Source organism: Anomaloglossus baeobatrachus, chromosome 2 (genome assembly GCF_048569485.1).
Source record: "Anomaloglossus baeobatrachus isolate aAnoBae1 chromosome 2, aAnoBae1.hap1, whole genome shotgun sequence".
In the NCBI taxonomy this organism is placed as follows: Eukaryota; Metazoa; Chordata; class Amphibia; order Anura; family Aromobatidae; genus Anomaloglossus; species Anomaloglossus baeobatrachus.
The window spans coordinates 656,561,155-656,585,910 of NC_134354.1; the positions used below are offsets into that span (position 1 = coordinate 656,561,155).

General features: G+C 49.1%; 1 protein-coding gene across 1 annotated transcript in view; it reads right to left on the bottom strand.

Annotated features, from left to right (window-relative positions):
* NEMP1 (nuclear envelope integral membrane protein 1) overlaps positions 1–24,756 on the bottom strand; it is a 112,459-nt gene that overhangs the window by 48,850 nt on the left and 38,853 nt on the right. Inside the window, 2 exon segments of the mRNA XM_075337053.1 lie at positions 8,497–8,611; positions 18,290–18,383. Coding sequence (XP_075193168.1) covers positions 8,497–8,611; positions 18,290–18,383 — 209 coding nt within the window.

Genomic DNA, 24,756 nt, shown 5'->3' on the forward strand with positions numbered 1-24,756 from the left:
TGGCGCCCCGTGCCTCACCATCTGCAGGGCTCTAGCCGGCTCCACACTGACGTCCTCCGGATCCTCCCCTCGATACTGGGCTGTGACGTGCGGTAGTCACCGCCCACAGCCCTGTCACTCAATCTGAGTGGTGCCAGCCTCCTCTGACGTACCCGTCTTGTTTGAGAGCCCGGAAATGCCGGGACGTCAGAGGATGCTGGCGGCCACAGCTCCAGGGGTCATGTGACCGGCACTGAGCGTGCAGGATAGCGCCGCTCAGTGCCAGAACTGGAAATACAAGCCAATGGAGAAAATACCTAGAATTGTAAGTAGAACTTCTACAGAAAATAAAAAAAATGGGTGAACCACCCCTTTAAATCAAGTAACTTTGAATACATTCACTACAAATGATTCTAGTGCAATTCAGTATAGACGTATTCAGCAACCCCCAATGCCTTTACAACTAGCACCAATAGGTCCAATAGCTTGACTGACTAACCACCATAATCTGTTTAACTGATTATCCAAATTATCAAAAAGAGAAGAAAGGAGAAGAAAAATAACAATCAAACATAAAACAAACATAACATATCATCTTAGGCCTAAGACACACAGCAAGAAAATCGGTGCGAGTGGAGTGCGATAAAACATGGCATTCCACTCAGACCAATATTAGCCTGTGTGTCAGCCCACATGAGCGATTATTTTCTCAGCCCTAATCAGACCGAGAAAACAATTGCAGCATGCTGTGATTGTAATGCGAGAGAAAAATCGCACTGCACTCGCGGTACACTGGTGTACCGCAAGTGCAGTGCGAGAATGGCAATAGCCGGCTACGGAGGAGAGTGGGAGATAAATCCCTCCCTCCCCTCTGCAGTGCCTGCCCGCCCCCCACAGCTGAGGTCTGCTTACACAGTCTGACCTCAGTCGCAGGGACACTAGCATGACACTTGGCGCTGCTGTACTGCCAGCGTGAGCCGAGTGTCATGCGAGGGGATCGCAGTAATCCCCGTGTGGCCGCAGCCTTAAGGGGGCTTTACACGCTACGATCTCGTTAAAGTTTTATCGTCGGGGTCACGTCGTTAGTGACGCACATCCGGCGTCATTAACGGTATCGCAGCGTGTAACCCTTACCACAGACCTTAAACGTCCTCCAAAGTGGTGAAAATCATTCACCATGGAGAAGTCATCCTAAAACCAAAAATTGTTAATGGTTGTTTAAAGATGTTGTTCCTTGTTCCTGCGGCAGCACACATCGCTGTGTGTGACACAGCAGGAGCGAGGAACCTCACCTTACCTGCCTCCCGCCTGCAATGAGGATGGAAGGAGGTGGCGGGTTGTTCGTCCCGCTCATCTCCGCCCCTCCGCTTTGATTGGCCGGCTGCTTAGTGAGGTCGCGGTGACGCCAAACGCACCTCCTTCTCGAGGGAGGGATTGTTCGGCAGTCACAGCGCCGACGATGACCAGGTAAGTGCGTGTGACGCTGCCGTAGCGATAATGTTCGCTGTGGCAGTGATCCCACGATATCGCATGCACGACGGGGGCGGGTGCTTTAGTGTACGATATTGCTAGCAAATGCTAGAAATATCGTAGCGTGTAAAGCCCGCTTTACTGTCTATACGGAACATACACTCCACCACCGCCCCACTCCATGCCTAGGGTTGTTTACCTTACTTATCACTTACAGGAATACCCAGAATATGCCATCCACTGCCCCCAGGTAACTTCAAATTGTTCCAAAGTTCCCAATCTGCCCGCCACCATATGTTCCATAACACAATTTTGGTGGATTTTGGAGTGAATTTCACCCAGCGAGGGAGTTTCCACGCTTTTCCACTTATCTGCTACTCCTGCTCTTACAATTGTTCAAATATGGGTTTATATAAGCACTGCCTCTTCCGTTGAGAGTCCATCAAGCCCCAAGGACAGTAACACTATTTCTGGACCCCACGGAAACCCAGATCCTATAATAGATGTCATTAGTGATGGAATGTGTTGCCAAAAGGAGTATATTGTAGGATATTCCCACCAAATGGTACCAGAGTTCCTACTGACCCTCTACATCTCCAACACTCAGCTGAGGATTGTGAGTTTATTTTATCTATACGGTGTATAGTATCATCTATAGAGAAGCTTTCTACACATTTCTAGGTCATAGATACAACGGGAGGTTTTCCTATGCAGTTGAAAGATGTGAAGCCACTCTTCTTCTGTGAACGCGCGGCCCAGGTCCCTTTCCCATTTGATAACAAATGATAAGGATTTAAGGTTGCTTGTGTGCTGGATAGCCAGGTACGCCCTGGAAATGCCCTTATAGGTGTCCCTCATTGAGGTAAAGTAATATTCATATAAAGATTTGATGGGCGGCGCATTCTTTTTAATCCCTCCAATGACAACGTCGTGTCTGAAGATATTTAAAGAAATCCTCCCAAAGGAGCTCATTATCTCAGAGAGCGGGACTAGACCTTCGCTATTCATGATGTTACACAATTTTGTGATACCCTTGTCACACCACCCTCCCAAATTTACAAAGTGGATAACCTAATATAGAGAGATGTCAAAGGAATTTCTTCCACCCTCACGGGGATCAATGCTTTACCTACATTACGGTGTCTCCAGATTATAATCCCCGCCTTTATGGTAGGTAAATGTCAGACAAAACGGTCCTTGCTCAATCTCAGTTGCCACAGTAAGACATATCGGGGTACTCCATCATCTGGGATTCCATTTCAACCCATAATTTTAGATTGGTCATTCATCCACCAACACATCAATTGCTCCATTAGCGACACATAATAATTACGGATGTTCGGACATCCCATGCCTCCCTGATTGATTGGGAGAAATAATATGTTTGCAGCCACCTCACTCTCTTCTTGTTCCATATAAATTTCATTATTAAAGATTGTAGAATTTTCAACGTACGTGCAGACAGCAAATTGCGGAGGTAATTAATATATTAGGCAAGACTATCATTTTGGTTACAGATATACGACAGAGCCAGGAAACAGGGAACATATTAAAGCTTTTAATATCCTTGGAGATTGAATTAGTTAAATTCTGAAAATTTATGTTTTCGAGGTTGCTTAAGGGAAATGTTAGAGATATACCGAAGTAGGGAATAGCTCCTTCCGACCACACAAATGGAAATCGTTGCTGCAGTAATTACCGGGTTTCGGCCGGAATATCCATGTTTAAAATCATTGATTTGGAAGTATTTACCTTACAAAAACTACAGTCATATGAAAAAATTCGGGCACCCTTATTAATGTTAACCTTTTTTCTTTATAACAATTTGGGTTTTTGCAACAGCTATTTCAGTTTCATATATCTAATAACTGATGGACTCAGTAATTTTTCTGGATTGAAATGAGGTTTATTGTAGTAACAGAAAATGTGCAATCCGCATTTAAACAAAATTTAACCGGTGCAAAAGTATGGGCACCCTTATCAATTTCTTGATTTGAACACTCCTAACTACTTTTTACTGACTTACTAAAGCACTAAATTGGTTTTGTAACCTCACTGAGCTTTGAACTTCATAGGCAGGTGTATCCAATCATGAGAAAAGGTATTTAAGGTGGCCACTTGCAAGTTGTTCTCCTATTTGAATCTCCTATGAAGAGTGGCATCATGGGCTCCTCAAAACAACTCTCAAATGATCTGAAAACAAAGATCATTCAACATAGTTGTTCAGAGGAAGGATACAAAAAGTTGTCTCAGAGATTTAAACTGTCAGTTTCCACTGTGAGGAATATAGTAAGGAAATGGAAGAACACAGGTACAGTTCTTGTTAAGCCCAGAAGTGGCAGGCCAAGAAAAATATCAGAAAGGCAGAGAAGAAGAATGGTGAGAACAGTCAAGGACAATCCACACAGTTGCACACTGAAAAAAAAAGCCAAAAATGTACTAGGGAAAATATGGCACTGCATTACTGCAAAAGAGAGATATTTGGTTTATGTATTGGCCAATGCATGTAAGCCCGGACACCAAACGGCAAGGTATATCTCTGTAATCCGGGAACCTAACTTAAATGCCACTATCTAGGTTAAAAACATCCATATCTGGGAAAAATGCCACTATTTGGACTGAAAATTTCCATGTATGGGCAGCTAGGCTCCTGCTATAATGGTTAATGGTAATGGAAACCATTATAGCAGGAGTCTAGCTGCCCATACATGGAGGTACCCAAATCTGAATCCAAAATAAATATTTTCTATGACCGCTGTTTGTCTTCATAATGGCATCAATTATTCAAAGTACCCTAGTGTCAGTGTAGGAGTAATCACTTACACCAAATAGGTGAAAATGATCATTTCTTATGTAGATTCAAGGGCAAATCATTAAAGCATTACTCCCATCTCAAAGATTCTCTCCCAATATGTAGTAGGTGAAAAAATAATAATATTAGCAAATACCTCCAATTAGAAATAAAAAGTTCTCTTGACATAGCCATGTCTCTTACCTCATGTGCAGGGCATTTTAGCTGAGTTATCCATGGTTGCAACCATGGGCAACTAACTGTCACTATATAGATGGTCGTAACCATGGATACCTAAGCTGCAATGCCCTGCACATGATGTGAGTGACATAGCTAATCAGGAGAACTATTCTACATTTCTAATTGGAGGTATTTGCTAATATTATATTATTATTATTACAACACCTACTACATATTGGCATACAATCTTGGAGAAAAGAATACCGCTTGTAATGACCTGCGCCCCCAATGTAGTGGGGACACCCGTCTGGTAGTGGGATTGAGGCACAGATGAGCACTTTGTCATTTAAACAATCCAAGCGGTTTATTTCACTTCCAGATAAAACGTGCTGTGTGCTGTGTAAATCAAACGTAATCCATACTCTGGTTTTATACAACATAAAGGGTACACAGTCTGTTCTTTCAGTAGGTAAAATAGCATCCCATTGTCTGATACACCTACATAATTATCCGCACAGTTCATGCACTGGCCTCAGCCAGTATAGTCCCCTTTCTGGGGTGTTACCTGCCAGTAGCTTTGCAGGCTGTCAGTCTGCCTCCATCCAGTCCAGGGAGACTCTCACACTGGACTCACTCCCGGCCCGTGACATCCTTTGTTTAATGGCTCCTGCCGTTAGTCCAGAGCCGGAGTGGAATCTGCAGCTCCCTGAAGCTTCAGAGCCCCCACTAGCTCTGCATGCACAGGATCTCCTGCACATGTGCTCCAACCAAGATGGCTCCCACCAGCCCATGGCGATCACGTGACAAACGACAGCTCTGCAGCTTGCAAGCCAAACACATCCAGAGCTCCCTGCTCTGCAGAGACTTTATAAATGGAATCTGTGGCCATGTGCCACATGCAAAACCCGGCCCGGAGGCAGTGGACTGACCACTGGCCTGCACTCTAAAGGGATTAATATGTTTCCGTGCGTATTCGGGGAGATACATACCGTCCCTCACATATGATTCCCCTCACCATCACACTTTACATGAAACAGCCTTGCAGGAGGCTTAAAGAAAATCTATCATGTTCAGAAATTATATTTACCTACAGACATAGGGTTAATCTGCAGGTAGAGTAAAATTCAGCCTTACTACACTACTCTTACTACTCTGCTGGAGCAGAGGCTACAGGCAGAAAATGAGCAGATATCCTCCTGGTAGCCGCTCGCTTTCGGTTAGGCTACTTTCACACATCCGGTTTGAGCCGTGCGGCTCAATCCGGCTGTGAAACCTATGCAACGGATGCGGTGAAAACACCGCATCCTTTGCATAAGTTTTTACATGCGGCCGGTCCGGTTTTTTCCGGTTGCGGCACGCTACTGAGCATGCGCAGTGGAAAAAACCGCATGCGGCGGCCGGATGCGGTTGTTTCCGCATCGCGCCGCATCCGGCATCCATAGGCATGCATTGAAAATGCTCCGCAGCGGCCGGATGCGGCGCGATGCGGTTTTTTTTTGCCGGAGCAAAAAACGTTGCAGGGAACGTTCTATCCGGCCACCGCATTTATTTATTTTGCCGCATCCGGAAAAAAACGGATGCACCACAAAGCCATCAGGTACAATCTGGTTACAATGCAAGTCTATGGGGATAAACCGGATGCGATACCCGTTTTTTTCCGGATTGTACCTGATGGGAAAAAAACTGATGTGTGAAAGTAGCCTTATAGTGGTGTGCGTCTTATAGACACCAGTGTACCTGCATTATTTCTTTTGTAGGAGCTCCAGAAATACACCCGCAGTATTTTCTCCAAATTGTCTGGTAGCGACTTTGCCGCCGACTTAGTTTTTTTTACATTCTATATGTAAAATAGTGGCGACTTCCAAGTAGAAGAGGCCACCAGAAGAATGGACCAGTCATTAGCCTCTTCACGACTTTTAAAGCTTGACGTGACTAAGACAAGTAACAAACTGAAATGTATGCACAGCAAATCATTTTGACATTCTTTTTGAAGTTTTCTAATGCTTTTACAGGCGGGTTACAGGTGGAATCCACCTGGAAAAGAAGCTGTGTACAGATACCCATACAGACATCGCTCACTATGCTGTGAACAGCGCTGTAATCACTCGCCAGCCCTGTGATTAACAGGCTACTCTACATATGCACGCTCTGCAGAGCAGCTCCCCACCAATGATAGGTGGTACAGGCAGCTTGTTCCTGCTCCAACAGCCGCTTCTATCTAGTCCGCTCAGGCACGCTGCTGGACCTGAAGCCTCTGCATCATTACCCTGTCCAAGAGGATGTTGGACGCAGCCACTTCTACGGTAAATATGGTGGATAATAAGATCCATTTACACTGCTCAATTATAGAGAATGAGCGCTCCCAGGAACGTTCGTTTCAGGAAAATACTCATTTGAGCAAAACGCTCGTTCATTGCGTGAAATGATCTTTTGGTTTACACAAAACCTATGTGCACTAAATGACAATGGCGGACATAGCGCAAGTGCAGCTGCAGCGGAGCCCGGAGGTTCAGGAGGCCTATGCTGGCCAGTTAGTAATGCGGGCAGTCTGGCCCATTGTCCTAAGCTCAAAGCTCTGGGGGGCCCCTCGCCTGATTGCCCTCATCACATGCAGCATACCGGGCTGGGAGCGATCCTGCAGCTCCACATAACACAGGCAGCAGAACGCAGGTGTGTGTCCTCTGCTCCCTGCCTGACGCTATCTCTGTGACACAGGCGCCCGCACATTGATGACGTCAGCACGCTGCGCCCACCTGTGTCATTTGAAAAGTACCCTGCAAGGAGAAGCAGTGGCGTGGCGGGGGCCTGTACGGAGAGGTGAGGGATGACTAAAAGCCTAAGGAGGGGACATTAAGGAAGGGGAGGTGAAGGGTGACTAATAGCCTGAGGAGGGGACAATAAGGAAGGGGAGGTGAAGGGTGACTAATAGCCTGAGGAGGGGACAATAAAGAGGGGGAGGTGAGGGGTGACTAATAGCCAGAAGAGAGGACAATAAGGAGGCCGAGGATTGGGTTCAGAAGAGAGTGGAAGAGGGGCTTCAGGGCCTTATGATGAACGCAGGAGGGAGTGGGAAGGTTGGTGGGGGTGGGAGAGGACGACATTATATGTGAATTTCAAGGCAACCTGACAGGTCCCCTCTGCCCTCCAGCAGCATTCACAACTGTATGTCAAAATTCCCTACCTCACCAGCCCTGTGTAATTCTTTTCACTAAAATGAATGTTTAAAAAAAAAAAAGCATTTATAAAGTGCGCTGTTTCTATGCTAATTAGGGCCTTGAATAGTCGATAGGGCATTGTTTATCCAGTCTAGTCAGCCCTCTTTCCAGGTTATCATCTCAGAAACTTGTCCTGTTTACACCATCACATGCTGCAGACAAACAAAGGTTTTTTGAAGCTTCAAACAGCAAACGGAGCCATCAGTAACATTAAATCCTGTGTGTGTAAGCCGCCATTGTTCTCACAGTGCAAATCTAGGTTTATACAGGCTGAAGAGCTGCCGAAATCAAAGATCTTTTGTGCAAACCAAACCTCATCCGTGGGGCATTGGGGAACGAGTTCTCCTGTGAGCACTTGATCCTGATTATCGGCCTACTTCAATGGCCCCTCAGCAACTACAAGTGTGATATCAATAGGAAATACCCGGATTGTGTGGTCTGACGTATAACTACAGTTGCTAAGGCTATGGGCGCACTAGAAAATGGACTTTTCTTAAGAAAAATCCGCACCCTCTGGCAGAATACAAAACCCCCGTCAAAACCGCACCCGCGTTTTTCCAACGATTTTTTTCCGCGGGTTGGTCCCTGCGGTTTTTTTACCATTGCTCATTCTTTTTGCTGCAGCAAAACCTGTAGGGAAAAAAAAACGCAGTCTGATGACACCATTTTTTTTTTTTACCATAGGTTTTGCAGGGGAATGACTGCAGAAAAGTTATGAAGATTTTCTGCAGCAATTCATACGGCAAAAACCACAGTGTGCGCACAGGGCCTTATAGTGGTAATAAGACCAGCACATTAAAAGTTGATGCATTAAAAGAGTACAAAGTTTCCAGCTTCACAAGTAATAGAATACCAACGTACCTAGTAGATATTGCCAATGCTCTTTACAGATTTCCTGGAAGTTTTTTATCACCAGCTGGATGATATACAGCGAGAAGGACCAACCTCCGACCAGTAACATATAGAAAGGGCTTTTCTAGAGTAAAAGAGGAGAAGGCAGAGTTCAATTAGAAGATTCGTTATAACAATATAAATATACCATACGAATCGTACTCCATATACAGCCAAAATGTATACTACGATCTAAAAATGCAATAAATGGTCGCGATTGATTGACATGGCACCTTAGAATTAGAATGTGTTTATTTCAGAGGAGCAATGGACAGCGTTTCTTATTTTTACAGCAGGCTACATTTAGCTTCTCCACTAGTATGCCTGTGCTAGTTTGTAAAACATTTGTATTGGTAAAGGTGTAGAGATTCTCGCCAATCTTCAGGCCACCATGCCCGCATGTCATTCCAGTTTATACATCATTATGAAGAGGTTCTGCTCTCCGTATAGGTGCTCAGGAGAAGAAGGGAATTTTGTTTACTTACCGTAAATTCCTTTTCTTCTAGCTCCAATTGGGAGACCCAGACAATTGGGTGTATAGCTACTGCCTCCGGAGGCCACACAAAGCACTACACTTAAAAGTGTAAGGCCCCTCCCCGTCTGCCTATACACCCCCCGTGGGATCACGGGCTCCTCAGTTTTAGTGCAAAAGCAAGAAGGAGGAAAGCCAATAACTGGTTTAAAAACAAATTCAATCCGAAGAAACATCGGAGAACTGAAACCAAATCAACATGAACAACATGTGTACCCGAAAAAAACAAAAATCCCTAAGAAAACAGGGCGGGCGCTGGGTCTCCCAATTGGAGCTAGAAGAAAAGGAATTTACGGTAAGTAAACAAAATTCCCTTCTTCTTTGTCGCTCCATTGGGAGACCCAGACAATTGGGACGTCCAAAACAGTCCCTGGGTGGGTAAAATAACCCTCGTGACAGGACCGTAAAACAGCCCTTTCCTACAGGTGGGCAACCGCCGCCTGAAGGACTTGTCTACCTAGGCTGGCGTCCGCCGAAGCGTAGGTATGCACCTGATAATGCTTGGTAAAAGTGTGCAGACTCGACCAGGTAGCCGCCTGGCACACCTGCTGAGCCGTAGCCTGGTGCCGTAATGCCCAGGACGCACCCACGGCTCTGGTAGAATGGGCCTTCAGCCCTGAGGGAACCGGAAGCCCAGCGGAACGGTAGGCTTCAAGAATTGGTTCCTTGATCCACCGAGCCAAGGTGGATTTGGAAGCTTGCGACCCTTTACGCTGACCAGCGACAAGGACAAAGAGTGCATCCGATCGGCGCAGGGGCGCCGTGCGGGAAATGTAGATTCTGAGTGCTCTCACTAGATCCAACAAATGCAAATCCTTTTCACATTGATGAACTGGATGAGGACACAAAGAAGGTAAGGAGATATCCTGATCGAGATGAAAGGGGGATACCACCTTAGGGAGAAACTCCGGAATCGGGCGCAGGACCACCTTGTCCTGGTGAATCACCAGGAAGGGAGATTTGCATGACAGCGCTGCTAGCTCGGACACTCTCCGAAGAGAGGTGACCGCTACAAGAAAAGTCACTTTCTGTGAAAGGCGAGAAAGGGAAACATCCCTCATAGGCTCGAAAGGCGGCTTCTGGAGAGCAATTAGAACCCTGTTCAGATCCCAGGGCTCTAACGGCCGCTTGTAAGGAGGGACGATATGACAAACCCCTTGCAGGAACGTGCGTACCTGAGGAAGTCGTGCTAGGCGCTTCTGAAAAAATACAGATAGCGCTGAGACCTGTCCTTTAAGGGAGCCTAGCGACAAACCTTTTTCCAAACCGGATTGTAGGAAGGAAAGAAAAGTAGGCTATGCAAATGGCCAGGGAGGAAATCCCTGAGCAGAACACCAAGATAAGAATATCTTCCACGTCCTGTGGTAGATCTTGGCGGAGGTTGGTTTTCTAGCCTGTCTCATGGTGGCAATGACCTCTTGAGATAACCCTGAATACGCTAGGATCCAGGACTCAATGGCCACACAGTCAGGTTCAGGGCCGCAGAATTCCGATGGAAAAACGGCCCTTGAGACAGCAAGTCTGGTCGGTCTGGTAGCGCCCACGGTTGGCCTACCGTGAGGTGCCACAGATCCGGGTACCACGACCTCCTCGGCCAGTCTGGAGCGACGAGGATGGCGCGGCGGCAGTCGGACCTGATCTTGCGCAGCACTCTGGGCAACAGTGCCAGAGGAGGGAACACATAAGGTAGCCGGAACTGCGACCAATCTTGAACTAAGGCGTCCGCCGCCAGAGCTCGGTGGTCGTGAGACCGCGCCATGAAAGCTGGGACCTTGTTGTTGTGCCGGGACGCCATTAGGTCGACGTCCGGCATCCCCCAGCGGCGACAGATCTCCGGGTGAAGAGACCATTCCCCTGCGTCCATACCCTGGCGACTGAGAAAATCTGCTTCCCAGTTGTCCACGCCTGGGATGTGAACTGCGGATATGGTGGATGCCGTGTCTTCCACCCACGTCAGAATCCGCCGGACTTCCTGGAAGGCTTGCCGACTGCGTGTTCCTCCTTGGTGGTTAATGTATGCCACCGCTGTGGAGTTGTCCGACTGAATTCGGATCTGCTTGCCTTCCAGCCACTGCTGGAAGGCTTGTAGGGCAAGATACACTGCTCTGATTTCCAGAACATTGATCTGAAGGGTGGACTCTTGCTGAGTCCACGTACCCTGAGCCCTGTGGTGGAGAAAAACCGCTCCCCACCCTGACAGACTCGCGTCCGTCGTGACCACCGCCCAGGATGGGGGTAGGAAGGACTTTCCCTTTGACAAAGAGGTGGGAAGAAGCCACCACTGAAGAGATTCCTTGGCCGCCTGAGAAAGGGAGACGTTCCTGTCGAGGGACGTCGACTTCCCGTCCCATTGGCGGAGAATGTCCCATTGTAGTGGACGCAGATGAAACTGCGCGAAAGGGACTGCCTCCATTGCTGCTACCATCTTCCCTAGGAAGTGCATGAGGCGTCTCAAGGGGTGTGACTGGTCTTGAAGGAGAGATCGCACCCCTGTCTGTAGTGAACGCTGTTTGTCCAGCGGAAGCTTCACTATCGCTGAGAGAGTATGAAACTCCATGCCAAGATATGTTAGCGATTGGGTCGGGGTCAGATTTGACTTGGAAAAGTTGATGATCCACCCGAAACTCTGGAGAGTCTCCAGCGCAACGTTCAGGCTGTGTTGGCATGCCTCTTGAGAGGGAGCCTTGACAAGCAGATCGTCTAAGTAAGGGATCACAGAGTGTCCCTGAGAGTGCAGGACTGCTACTACTGCTGCCATGACCTTGGTGAAGGCCCGTGGGGCTGTCGCCAGACCGAAAGGCAGAGCTACGAACTGAAGGTGTTCGTCTCCTATCACGAAGCGTAGAAAACGCTGATGCTCTGGAGCAATCGGCACGTGGAGATAAGCATCCTTGATGTCTATTGATGCTAGGAAATCTCCTTGAGACATTGCGGCGATGACGGAGCGGAGGGATTCCATCCGGAACCGTCTGGTTTTCACGTACTTGTTGAGAAGTTTTAGGTCCAGAACGGGACGGAAAGATCCGTCCTTTTTTGGTACCACAAACAAATTGGAGTAAAAACCGTGACCTTGTTCCTGAAGAGGAACCGGGATCACCACTCCTTCTGCCTTTAGAGTGCACACCGCTTGCAGAAGAGCATCGGCTCGGTCGGGAGGCGGAGACGTTCTGAAGAATCGAGTTGGAGGACGAGAACTGAACTCTATCCTGTACCCGTGGGACAGAATGTCTCTCACCCAACGGTCTTGGACCTGTGGCAGCCAAACGTCGCCAAAGCGGGAGAGCCTGCCACCGACCGAGGATGCGGAGAGAGGAGGCCGAAAGTCATGAGGAAGCCGCCTTGGTAGCGGGTCTTCCGGCTGTCTTTTTTGGGCGTGACTGAGCCCGCCAAGAATCTGAGCTCCTCTGATCCTTTTGAGTCCTTTTGGACGAGGAGAATTGGGACCTGCCCGAGCCTTGAAAGGACCGAAACCCCGACTGTCCCCTCCTCTGTTGGGGTTTGGTTTGTCTGGGCTGAGGTAAGGATGAATCCTTACCCTTGGACTGCTTAATGATTTCATCCAAACGCTCACCAAACAGTCGATCACCAGAAAATGGCAGACTGGTTAAGCACTTTTTGGACGCAGAATCTGCCTTCCATTCCCTTAACCATAAGGCTCTGCGTAGAACCACGGAGTTGGCTGACGCCACTGCCGTACGGCTCGTAGAGTCCAGGACAGCATTAATCGCGTAAGACGCAAATGCAGACATTTGAGAGGTTAAGGATGCCACCTGCGGAACAGATGTACGTGTGACCGTGTCAATCTGTGTAAGACCAGCTGAAATAGCCTGGAGTGCCCATACGGCTGCGAATGCTGGAGCAAACGACGCGCCGATAGCTTCATAGATGGATTTCAACCAGAGCTCCATCTGTCTGTCAGTGGCATCTTTAAGTGCAGCCCCATCCTCCACTGCAACTATGGATCTAGCCGCAAGCCTGGAGATAGGGGGATCCACCTTGGGACACTGGGTCCAGCCTTTGACCACGTCAGGGGGAAAGGGATAACGTGTATCCTTAATCCGTTTGGAGAAACGCTTATCTGGGTAAGCGTGGTGTTTCTGGACTGCCTCTTTAAAGTCAGAATGGTCCAGAAAAGTACTTAATTTACGCTTGGGATACCTGAAATGGAATTTCTCCTGCTGTGAAGCTGACTCCTCCACCGGAGGAGCTGGGGGAGAAATATCCAACATTCTATTGATGGACGCTATAAGATCATTCACTATGGCGTCACCATCAGGCGTATCCAAATTGAGAGCGGTCTCAGGATCAGAATCCTGATCAGCTACCTCCGCCTCATCACACAGAGAGTCCTCCTGCTGGGACCCTGACCAGTGTGATGAAGTCGAGGGCCGCTCATAGCGAGCTCGCTTAGGCTGTCTGGGACTGTCGTCCGTGTCAGAGCCTTCACCCTGGGATGCATGGGACACCCCCGGAGCCCGGAGCTGTTCCAACTGAGGGGGACCAGGGAGCAATGAGTCAACAGTGCCCCTGGTCTGAGTTACTGGTCTAGACTGCAAAGTTTCTAGAATTTTAGTCATAGTCACAGACAATCTATCAGCAAAAACTGCAAACTCTGTCCCCGTCACCTGGACAGTATTCACAGGTGGTTCTCCCTGGGTCACCTCTAGCAGAGGCCCCGGCCGAGCAGTTGCCACAGGGGCCGAGCACTGCACACAGTGGGGGTCAGTGGAACCTGCAGGTAGAGTAGCCTCACATGCGGTGCAAGCAGCATAGAAAGCCTGTGCCTTGGCACCCTTGCTTTTTGCGGATGACATGCTGTTGTCTCCTCTGAGCAATATAGGAGGGTATATAGCCAAGAATCACTAGCGACCGTACAGTGCAATGTATAGCATGCAAGCATAAAAATACAAATGTACACTTCGGCACTAAGTGGGGTCAGCACCAGAGGTGCCGCTTACCGCCCGCTCAAACGCGGGTGTGTGGTCGCCAGAATCCCGTGTCTGGGTCTCTCAGAACCTGTCTCCCCTCTCCAGCTCAGACTGCACACAGGAATGGCTGCCGGCGTTCTGTGAAGAGGGGCGGACCGTGGGCGTGCCGCAGACAAAGTGCGGGAAACTGGCGTCCCACTGTGCCCAGTGTGAGGGCTGGAGTATGTAAATAGACTCCAGCCCTCTGCGCTGACATTCTGTACAGCGTCCCGCCCTTCCCCTGACTGGCAGGCCTGGGGGCGGGAACGAAACGAAACTAGGCCGCAAAAGCCGGGGACTCGATTAATAAGCGCGGCCGTCATACATGCACGGCCAGCGCGGAAGTCCCCGGCGCACCACAAGTCCCAGCCGCGCCGCAGCATTTTTTAACTAACAGCAGCGGCCGGCGCGGCAGTTCGCAATACATAGACTCACTCAGCAGAGCTGTAGTGAGTAGTGGCACAAGCGCGCGGCGCTGTTGTCCCCGGCGCACTAACACACTCAGCAATGCTGCAGTGTGACTGCGTCTGTATGGGGACACAGAGTACCTTGATGTAGCAGGGTCCTGTCCCTGACGATACTCAGCTCCATATCCAGCAGATTTCCCAGGGGCTGTGGATGGAGCACGGTCTCAGTGCCTGGAGACCGGTAAAATCCCACTTCACCCAGAGCCCTAAGGGGGATGGGGAAGGATGCAGCATGTGGGCTCCAGCCTCCGTACCCGCAATGGGTACCTTAACAAACACCGCCGACAAAAGTGGGGTGAGAAGGGAGCATGCTGGGGGCCCTAGTATGGGCCCTCTTTTCTTCCATCCGACATAGTCAGCAGCTGCTGCTGACTAAATAGTGGAGCTATGCGTGGATGTCTGACCTCCTTCGCACAAAGCATGAAAACTGAGGAGCCCGTGATCCCACGGGGGGTGTATAGGCAGAAGGGGAGGGGCCTTACACTTTTAAGTGTAGTGCTTTGTGTGGCCTCCGGAGGCAGTAGCTATACACCCAATTGTCTGGGTCTCCCAATGGAGCGACAAAAAAAAAAAAATTCATATAATGAAAAGGACTCCGGCACTCAAAATTTTGTTGAAACTCTAGTAACTTATATTTGTTCTTTTTATTCAATATAAAGCAGTCAAAAATTGACGTTTCGGCATAGGCCTTCTTCAATGACCGAGCCTAATGCGGGCGTCACACGATATGATCTATTGTGCGATTGCACGAGCGATCGTACCTGCCACCGTCGTTTGTGCGTCACAGGAAATTAGTTGCTCGTGGCGCACAAAGTCGTTAAACCGCCGTCACACGCACTTACCTGCTGAGCGACGTCGCTGTGGGCGGCGAACATCCACTTCTTGAACGGGGTGGGACGTTCGGCGTCACAGCGACGTCACACAGCGGCCGGCCAATAGAAGCGGAGGGGCGGAGATGAGCGGGACATAACATCCCGCCCACCTCCTTCCTTCCACATAGCCGGCGTGTGCCGCGGGACGCAGGTAAGCTGTGTTCATCATTCCCGGGGTGTCACACAGAGCGATGTGTGCTGCCTTGGGAACGCTGAACAACCGACGCAAAGAAAAATAAATGACTTTTTAAAAATAAACGATGTGTCAACGATACACGATTTGCGAACGTTCTGCGTCGCTTGTAGGTGTCACACGGGACGACGTCGTAAACGATGCCGGATGTGCGTCACGAAAACCGTGAACCCGACGACATATCGCACGATAGATCGTCTCGTGTGACGCCCGCTTAAAAGGAGTGTAACAAAAGATTTTTTCTTTATAAATACACCACATAATGACTTCTATGTCATGACTGGAGGTGTACTCCAAAGGATATAATTCATCTTATTCTACATATATGGTAGATATCTGTCTTGTCTAATAACATGGGCACCTCAAACTGTAAGGTATTGAAATACAGTGGAACCTTGGTTTACGAGAACAATGCGTTCTGGGAGTGTGCTTGTTAACCAAGTTACTCATCTAGCAAAGCAAGATTTCCCATAGGAAATATTTGCAATGCAGACAATTCATTCCTCAACTTGTTAAATGTCCCATCCTGGTTCCCTATTGTGCCATTCCACACATGTACAAACACGTACACACATATTATGCTCACCTTATCTTCCGTTCCATCGCCGGCCTCCTGGATCTTGCAGTTCGCCGGTACAGGATGTGTATCGGGTAACCATCGCGACCAATTCCGGAACTTCTGCTGCCAGAGCGCTGACGTCAAAGGCAGGAGTCACTTCCTCTGATTGGTCAGCGCGCTGCTTTTGAGAAGCGGCTGACAGCGGAAGTTCCTGTCTCGTCGCGATGGTTACCGATACACATCCTGTAGCAGCGAACTACAAGAACCATGAGGCCAGCGATGGAACGAAAGGTAAGGTGAGCATAATGTGTGTTTGTGCGGACTGTAAGAGCAGGTTAGAGCGTGGTCGATGTACGGAACCGGAAGGATGTGCAGTGAATATTTTGCTGGTACGGCAAAGCTTGCTCGTAAAGCGAGTTAAAAATTTACAGCAAGCTTTGCTCGTTAAGCGGAATACTGGATAACAGGGTTACTCGTTAACCAAGGTTCCATTGTACAACAAAAGGAGAATCAAGTACAAGCTTGAAGAGCCGACCTCAAAATTTAGGATCTTTGTTATATGGAAAAATAATCCTATTTTGGACTGTGATAATAGGAGGCTTCAATTATAATCCAGGAATATATCTACAGATATCCATTGAATGAACTGTAGAGTAGAGGCAGGTTCTAAAAGAAAGCCTTAGTGATAAGTGCGTGCAGCAAACTGTCAGGCCGGTGATCCTTACACTGCTTAGCCTCAGTCATTGAAGAAGGCCTATGCCGAAACGTCAATTTTTCACGGCTTTATATTGAATAAAAAGAACAAATAAAAGTCCAGTTTATATAAACTGACATCCATGATGCAAATAGATGACAAGTGTGGCATAAAGATCAAAATAGAGTGATGAATGTGGGTACCTTCTACCTCACTTGACAAAAGGATATATCTTAGTGAGAGAGCTCTAGTTTAAGGTGGACAACAGAGAGCTGTGTGGGATTAACAGGAAAAATAGCAGAAGCTTTAATGCAACAGAAGATCTGTGGTTAGTTCTCCAAGATATCTGGAACAACTTCCCCGCCGAATACCTTCAACAACTATATGTAAGTGACAAGTGTACCTGCAATGACTTAATCTGGCTTTAATGGCAAAGGGCGGTTACACCATAGACTGATTTGCTCTGGATGTTGAATTTGTTCATTCACATTACATTGTGACAATTAGTTAAAATAAGCTATTAAAAGGGAACCTGTAAGGGCCAATATGCACCCACAGCCACGAGCAGTTCTGGGTACATATTACTAATCCTTGCCTAACCATCCCTGCATCTAGTAGCATAGATAAAAGATCTATAGAATAAGTATTTCTAAAGATCCTTTATGATATGCTAATGAGCACATGGACTGGTCACAAGGGTGTTAGTCCCTGTGCTCATTCCGCCCTCTTAGCATGGCAGCACGCCCACAGGGGCATGCTAAGATGCTAGTCAATGCAGCATCACCAGCGGTGACAAGCACACCTCGGTCCGTTGATCTGAATGCCCGGCACTAACAGTCATGCGCACTAGACCTCTCTGAAGCTGGGACATTTACACCCTGCTTCATACTGCGCATGACCGGAAATAACGGCATTCCGATCAGTAGTCTCAGATACGTGCGTCACCGCTGGAGATGCTGCATTGAATAGCATGTTAGCATGCTCCTATGGGCGTGCTGCCATGCTTAGAGAGCGGAATGAGCGCAGGAACTAACACCCTTACGACTAGTCCATATGATTAGCATATTATAAAGAATGTTTAGAAATCCTTTTTCATAGATCTCTTTATCTATGCTAGTGTATACAGGGACAGTTAGGCAGGGATTAGCAATATACACCCAGAACTGCTCGTGGTACTGCATATTGCACCTGACAGGTTCCCTTTAACACTTATTTTTGTAAGTTCTTACTTTGCAGGAGACTTAAAATTTTGCACAGTGCTGCACATAAAATGGTGTAAAAAGAGTCTAAAGATGCAAAATTATATTCCAGAATGTATCATTGGAAAGTTTAGCAAATGTAGTCTAATTCTAATATATATAATACAGTATTGATAGATTGGCCATGGCGTTTCATTGTTAATACTATGCATCCTCCTCACTGTGTATGAATACATGTAGTGTCATGCACACCCACAGCATAAAGGGTCATAAATCCTACCCTAGGCAGCAGCTTGGAGAGCATGAAGACCAGTATCAGTATCGAGGCCATCATCCCCACACTCATTCCTGTGCCATAGTAAAACACTTGGCTTCTGTGGAAGAAAAGACAAAATACTGTAAAAGGCAGATGACACCAAGAACAGCAGCGCCAACACTTCTCTTTATACAGTTATATGTGAACATTGCCTACAGTCTGAGCCAAAGTGGCAGGTTTTATGCAGTTTGATGCTGCCCGTTAGGCTATGCTTTTTGTCCTAACAAATCACATGGAAGCCTATTTTGTCAATGGGGTCTGTCAGCATTATCTGTATTATGTCAGACCGAGGACCACATCTTAATTTACGCTACAAATATAAACCACAAAGCGTGACTCATCTACAGTCCATAGATATCAGACAACAGATCTGAGCAATGTGAACCCCCATTCCCTGGAGGCTGCAGTAGGGCCCGATACAAGCACACACTAAATAAGAACATGGAAGACGCGTAAATATTTCACATTACATTATTTATCCTTAATAGAGGAATATTTTCATGTCAGAAACCTATTAGTAAAGTTTAAAAAAAAAATTGAGGACCATAAAACTAGCTGGCAACATATAAAACAAAAGGTCACTGCTAAGTATAAAAACACAAAGACAACCGTCATTACCAAATATAAATATTATGTCTTAGTGATGTCCCCACGTGAGCCGACAGCCAGGAGTCTGGAGCTTCTTGTGAAAAGAATTCAGTTACTCATCATCGGCTGATGGCAGCTATTGGGGGCTTTATACTAATAACATCCAAAACCCATAGCAATTTATGGGATATTTTTCATTTCTATGTACGTACACAGTCATGGCCACAAGTGTTGGAACGCTCTAAGTTGTTCAAGAAAGAAGGGAATTTTGTTTACTTACCGTAAATTCCTTTTCTTCTAGCTCCTATTGGGAGACCCAGACAATTGGGTGTATAGCTTCTACCTCCGGAGGCCACACAAAGTATTACACTTTAAAAAGTGTAACCCCTCCCCTCTGCCTATACACCCCCCCGTGCATCACGGGCTCCTCAGTTTTGGTGCAAAAGCAGGAAGGAGGAAACTTATAAATTGGTCTAAGGTAAATTCAATCCGAAGGATGTTCGGAGAACTGAAAACCATGAACCAAAGGAACAATTCAACATGAACAACATGTGTACACAAAAGAACAACAGCCCGAAGGGAACAGGGGCGGGTGCTGGGTCTCCCAATAGGAGCTAGAAGAAAAGGAATTTACGGTAAGTAAACAAAATTCCCTTCTTCTTTGTCGCTCCATTGGGAGACCCAGACAATTGGGACGTCCAAAAGCAGTCCCTGGGTGGGTAAAAGAATACCCTGATAAAAAGAGCCAACAACGGCCCTCCTCTAGCCTACCTAGACTGGCATCCGCTGAAGCATAGGTATGCACCTGATAGTGTTTCGTGAAAGTGTGCAGACTAGACCAGGTAGCTGCCTGACACACCTGCTGAGCCGTCGCCCGGTGCCGCAATGCCCAGGACGCACCCATGGCTCTGGTAGAATGGGCTTTCAGCCCTGAAGGAATCGGAAGCCCAGAAGAACGGTAGGCTTCAAAAATCGGTTCCTTGATCCACCGAGCCAAGGTTGACTTGGAAGCCTGCGACCCCTTACGCTGGCCAGCGACAAGGACAAAGAGGGCATCAGAACGGCGCAGTGGCGCCGTGCGAGACACGTAGATCCGGAGTGCTCTCACTAGATCTAACAAATGCAAATCCTTTTCACATTGGTGAATTGGATGAGGGCAAAATGAAGGTAAGGAGATATCCTGATTGAGATGAAAAGGGGACACCACTTTGGGGAGAAAGTCCGGGACCGGACGCAGAACCACCTTATCCTGGTGAAATACCAGGAAGGGGGCTTTGCATGACAGCGCTGCAAGCTCTGACACTCTTCGGAGTGATGTGACTGCCACTAGAAATGCCACCTTCTGCGAAAGACGTGATAGAGAGACATCCTTCAGCGGCTCGAAGGGTGGTTTCTGAAGAGCCCGTAGAACCCTGTTGAGATCCCAGGGTTCCAGCGGACGCTTGTAAGGTGGAACTATGTGGCAAGCTCCCTGCAGGAACGTGCGGACCTGCGGAAGCCTGGCTAGACGCTTTTGAAAAAACACGGAAAGCGCCGAGACTTGTCCATTGAGAGAGCCGAGAGACAAACCCTTGTCCATTCCGGATTGAAGGAAGGAAAGAAACGTGGGTAAGGCAAACGGCCAGGGGGTAAACCCCTTATCAGAGCACCAGGCTAAGAAGATCCTCCAAGCCCTGTGATAGATCTTGGCTGACGTTTGTTTCCTGGCCTGTCTCATAGTGGCAATGACCTCTTGAGATAACCCTGAGGACGCTAGGAGCCAGGACTCAATGGCCACACAGTCAGGTTGAGGGCCGCAGAATTCAGATGGAAAAATGGCCCTTGAGACAGCAAGTCTGGTCGGTCTGGGAGCGCCCACGGTTGACCCACCGTGAGGTGCCACAGGTCCGGGTACCACGACCTCCTCGGCCAGTCTGGAGCGACGAGGATGGCGCGGCGGCAGTCGGACCTGATCTTGCGCAACACTCTGGGCCGCATTGCCAGAGGAGGGAATACATAAGGCAGTCGAAACTGCGACCAATCCTGAAATAAGGCGTCCGCCGCCAGAGCTCTGTGATCCTGAGACCGTGCCATGAATGCCGGGACTTTGTTGTTGTGCCGAGACGCCATGAGATCGACGTCCGGCGTTCCCCAGCGGCAACAGATCTCTTGAAACACGTCCGGGTGAAGAGACCATTCCCCTGCGTACATTGCTCTGGCGACTGAGAAAGTCTGCTTCCCAGTTTTCTACGCCTGGGATGTGAACCGCGGAGATGGTGGAGGCTGTGGCCTCCGCCCACGTCAGAATCCGCTGAACTTCTTGGAAGGCTTGACGACTGCGAGTGCCGCCCTGGTGGTTGATGTACGCGACCGCCGTGGCGTTGTCCAACTGTACGCGGATCTGCCTGCCCTCCAGCCACCGATGGAACGCTTTTAGGGCTAGATACACTGCCCTTATCTCCAGAACATTGATCTGAAGGGAGGACTCTGTCGGAGACCAGGTTCCCTGAGCCTTGTGGTGGAGAAAAACCGCTCCCCACCCTGACAGACTCGCGTCTGTCGTGACCACAGCCCAGGATGGGGGCAGGAAAGATTTTCCCTTCGACAGGGAAGTGGGAAGAAGCCACCACTGAAGAGAGGTCTTGGCTGCCAGAGAAAGAGAGACGTTCCTGTCTAAGGACGTCGACCTCTTGTCCCATTTGCGGAGAATGTCCCATTGGAGTGGACGCAGATGAAACTGCGCAAAGGGAACTGCCTCCATTGCTGCCACCATCTTCCCCAGGAAGTGCATGAGGCGCCTCAAGGGGTGTGACTGGGCCCGAAGGAGAGATTGCACCCCTGTTTGCAGCGAACGCTGTTTGTCCAGCGGTAGCTTGACTATCGCTGAGAGAGTATGAAACTCCATCCCGAGGTAAGTCAGTGATTGGGTCGGAGTCAATTGTGACTTTGGGAAATTGATGATCCACCCGAACCTCTGGAGAGTCTCCAGAGCCACGGTCAGACTGTTGACATGCCACCCTGGAGGGTGCCTTGACTAGGAGATCGTCTAAGTAAGGGATCCCCGAGTGGCCCTGAGAATGTAGGACCGCCACCACGGATGCCATGATCTTGGTGAAGACCCGTGGGGCTGTCGCCAGGCCGAAAGGCAATGCCACAAACTGAAGGTGTTCGTCCCCAATTGTGAAACGCAGGAAGCGTTGATGCTCTGGAGCGATCGGCACGTGGAGATAGGCATCCCTGATGTCGATTGATGCCAGGAAGTCTCCTTGGGACATCGAAGCGATGACAGAGCGGAGAGATTCCATGCGAAACCGCCTGGTTCTCACATGTCTGTTGAGCAATTTGAGGTCCAAAACGGGACGGAATAAACCGTCCTTTTTTGGTACCACGAACAGGTTCGAGTAAAAACCGCGACCACGTTCCTGAAGGGGAATGGGGATCACAACTCCTTCTGTCTTCAGAGTGTCCACCGCCTGAAAAAGTGCAACGGTTCGCTCGGGGGGGCGGAGATGTTCTGAAAAAACGAGTCGGAGGACGAGAGCTGAACTCTCTCCTGTAACCGTGAGACAGAATGTCCCTCACCCATCGGTCTTGGACATGTGGCCACCAGGCGTCGCAAAAGCAGGAGAGCCTGCCACCGACCGAGGATGCGGTTTGGGGAGGCCGAAAGTCATGAGGAGGCCGCCTTGGAGACTGTGCCTCCGGCGGTCTTTGGAGGACGTGACTTAGACCGCCATGCAGAAGAGTTTCTCTGGCTCTTCTGTGGCCTGTTGGACGATGAGGATTGGGACCTGGCTGAGGGCCGAAAGGACCGAAACCTCGCTTGAATTTTTCGTTGCTGAGGTCTCTTTGGTTTGGGCTGGGGTAAGGACGAGTCCTTTCCCTTGGATTGCTTAATAATTTCATCCAATTGTTCGCCAAACAATCGGTCGCCAGAAAAGGGCAAACCGGTCAAGAACTTCTTGGAAGCAGAGTCTGCCTTCCATTCGCGTAGCCACATGGCCCTGCGGACTGCCACCGAATTGGCGGATGCTACCGCTGTACGGCTAGCCGAGTCCAGGACAGCATTCATGGCGTAGGATGAAAATACCGACGCCTGAGACGTTAAAGACGCTACTTGCGGAGCAGAAGTACGGGTGACCGCATTAATCTCAGACAGACAAGCTGAGATAGCCTGGAGTGCCCACACTGCTGCAAAGGCTGGGGCAAAGGACGCGCCTATGGCTTCATAGATGGATTTCATTAGGAGCTCTATCTGCCTGTCCGTGGCATCCTTGAGCGTTGAACCGTCAGCCACTGCTACTACGGATCTAGCCGCCAGTCTTGAGCCCAACCCTTAACTACGTCAGAGGGGAAGGGGTAACGTGTGTCATTAAGGCGTTTAGTAAAGCGCTTGTGCGGGAAAGCCCTGTGCTTCTGGACAGCATCTCTGAAGTTCGAGTGATCGAAGAAAACACTCAGAGTACGTTTGGGAAACCTAAATTGGTGCTTCTCCTGCTGTGCTGCCGACTCCTCTATAGGTAGAGTTGGGGGAGAAAGATCTAGCACCTGGTTGATGGACGCTATAAGGTCATTTACTATGGCGTCCCCTTCAGGTGTATCAAGATTGAGAGCAACGTCAGGGTCAGAGTCCTGGGCTGCGACCTCCGCCTCATCCTCTAGAGAGTCCTCAAGCAGAGACCCCGAACAGCGTGATGAAGTCGGGGAAGATTCTAAGCGAGCCCGCTTAGCCGGTCTGGGACTGCGGTCCGTGCCGGAGTCCTCCACGTAATAACTAGAGGCCACCCCAGGAGCACGCTTTGTCGCAGACCGAGAGGGGCCTGGGGGCGATCCCGCAGTGCCCGGGGCCTGTGTAAGGGCCGGTCTGGGCTGCAAAGCTTCTAGTATCTTAGCAGACCATTTGTCCATAGACTGAGCCATGGATTGTGAAAGTGACTCAGAGAGTTTCTCAGCAAAAGCTGCAAACTCTGTCACTGCCGCCTGGACAGGGGAAGCCGGCGGTTCTACCTGGGCCGAGGGTCCCACCAGTGCCCCAGGCTCCGGCTGAGCGAGTGCCACAGGGCCCGAGCATTGCTCACAGTGAGGGTAGGTGGAACCTGCAGGTAGCATAGCCGCACAAGAGGTACAGGTTGCAAAATAACCCTGTGTCTTGGCACCCTTGCTCCTTGTGAACGACATGCTGTAGTCTCCCAGGAGAGTGATCACTGAGGGATATATAGCCACAAGCTAACAGTACAGCCGAACCGAGAAAATGTATACAATATATATATATATATATATATATATATATATATATATATATATATATATATATATATACACATATATACATACATACATATATACATACATACATACAGTTCAGCACTCTAGGGGGCCCAGCACCGGTGGGAAGAAGCCACCTGGCTTACCGACCGCTCAAGCAGTGTGTGGCCACCAGATTCCCTGCCTCGGGTCTCCCAGAGGTGTTGCCAGAAGTCCTCCACCGGCAGAATGTGCTTAAAACATGGCCGTCGGCGTTCACAGGGGAGGAGGGAGCCGTGGGCGTAACTACAAAAGTGCGGGAATCTGGTGCCCCAGAGTGAATAGTGAGGGGGGCGGAGGACAGCCAAGTGTGCTCCAGCCCTCACTGTCGGCGTCAGACCGACCGTCCCGCCCTTCCCCCTGACTGGCAGGCCCGGGGGCGGGAGTTTAAGGCACTAGGCCGCAAAAGCCGGGGACTAAAGTTAAAAACCGCGGCCGGCAAACAGGCGCGGTCGGCGCGGTAGTCCCGGTCTCATACCAACACCGCAGTCGCTGCAGCGTCTGAGGCCAAGGTGCTCCATGCACCGTCCCCAAGGGGACACAGAGTACCTGTAGATGCA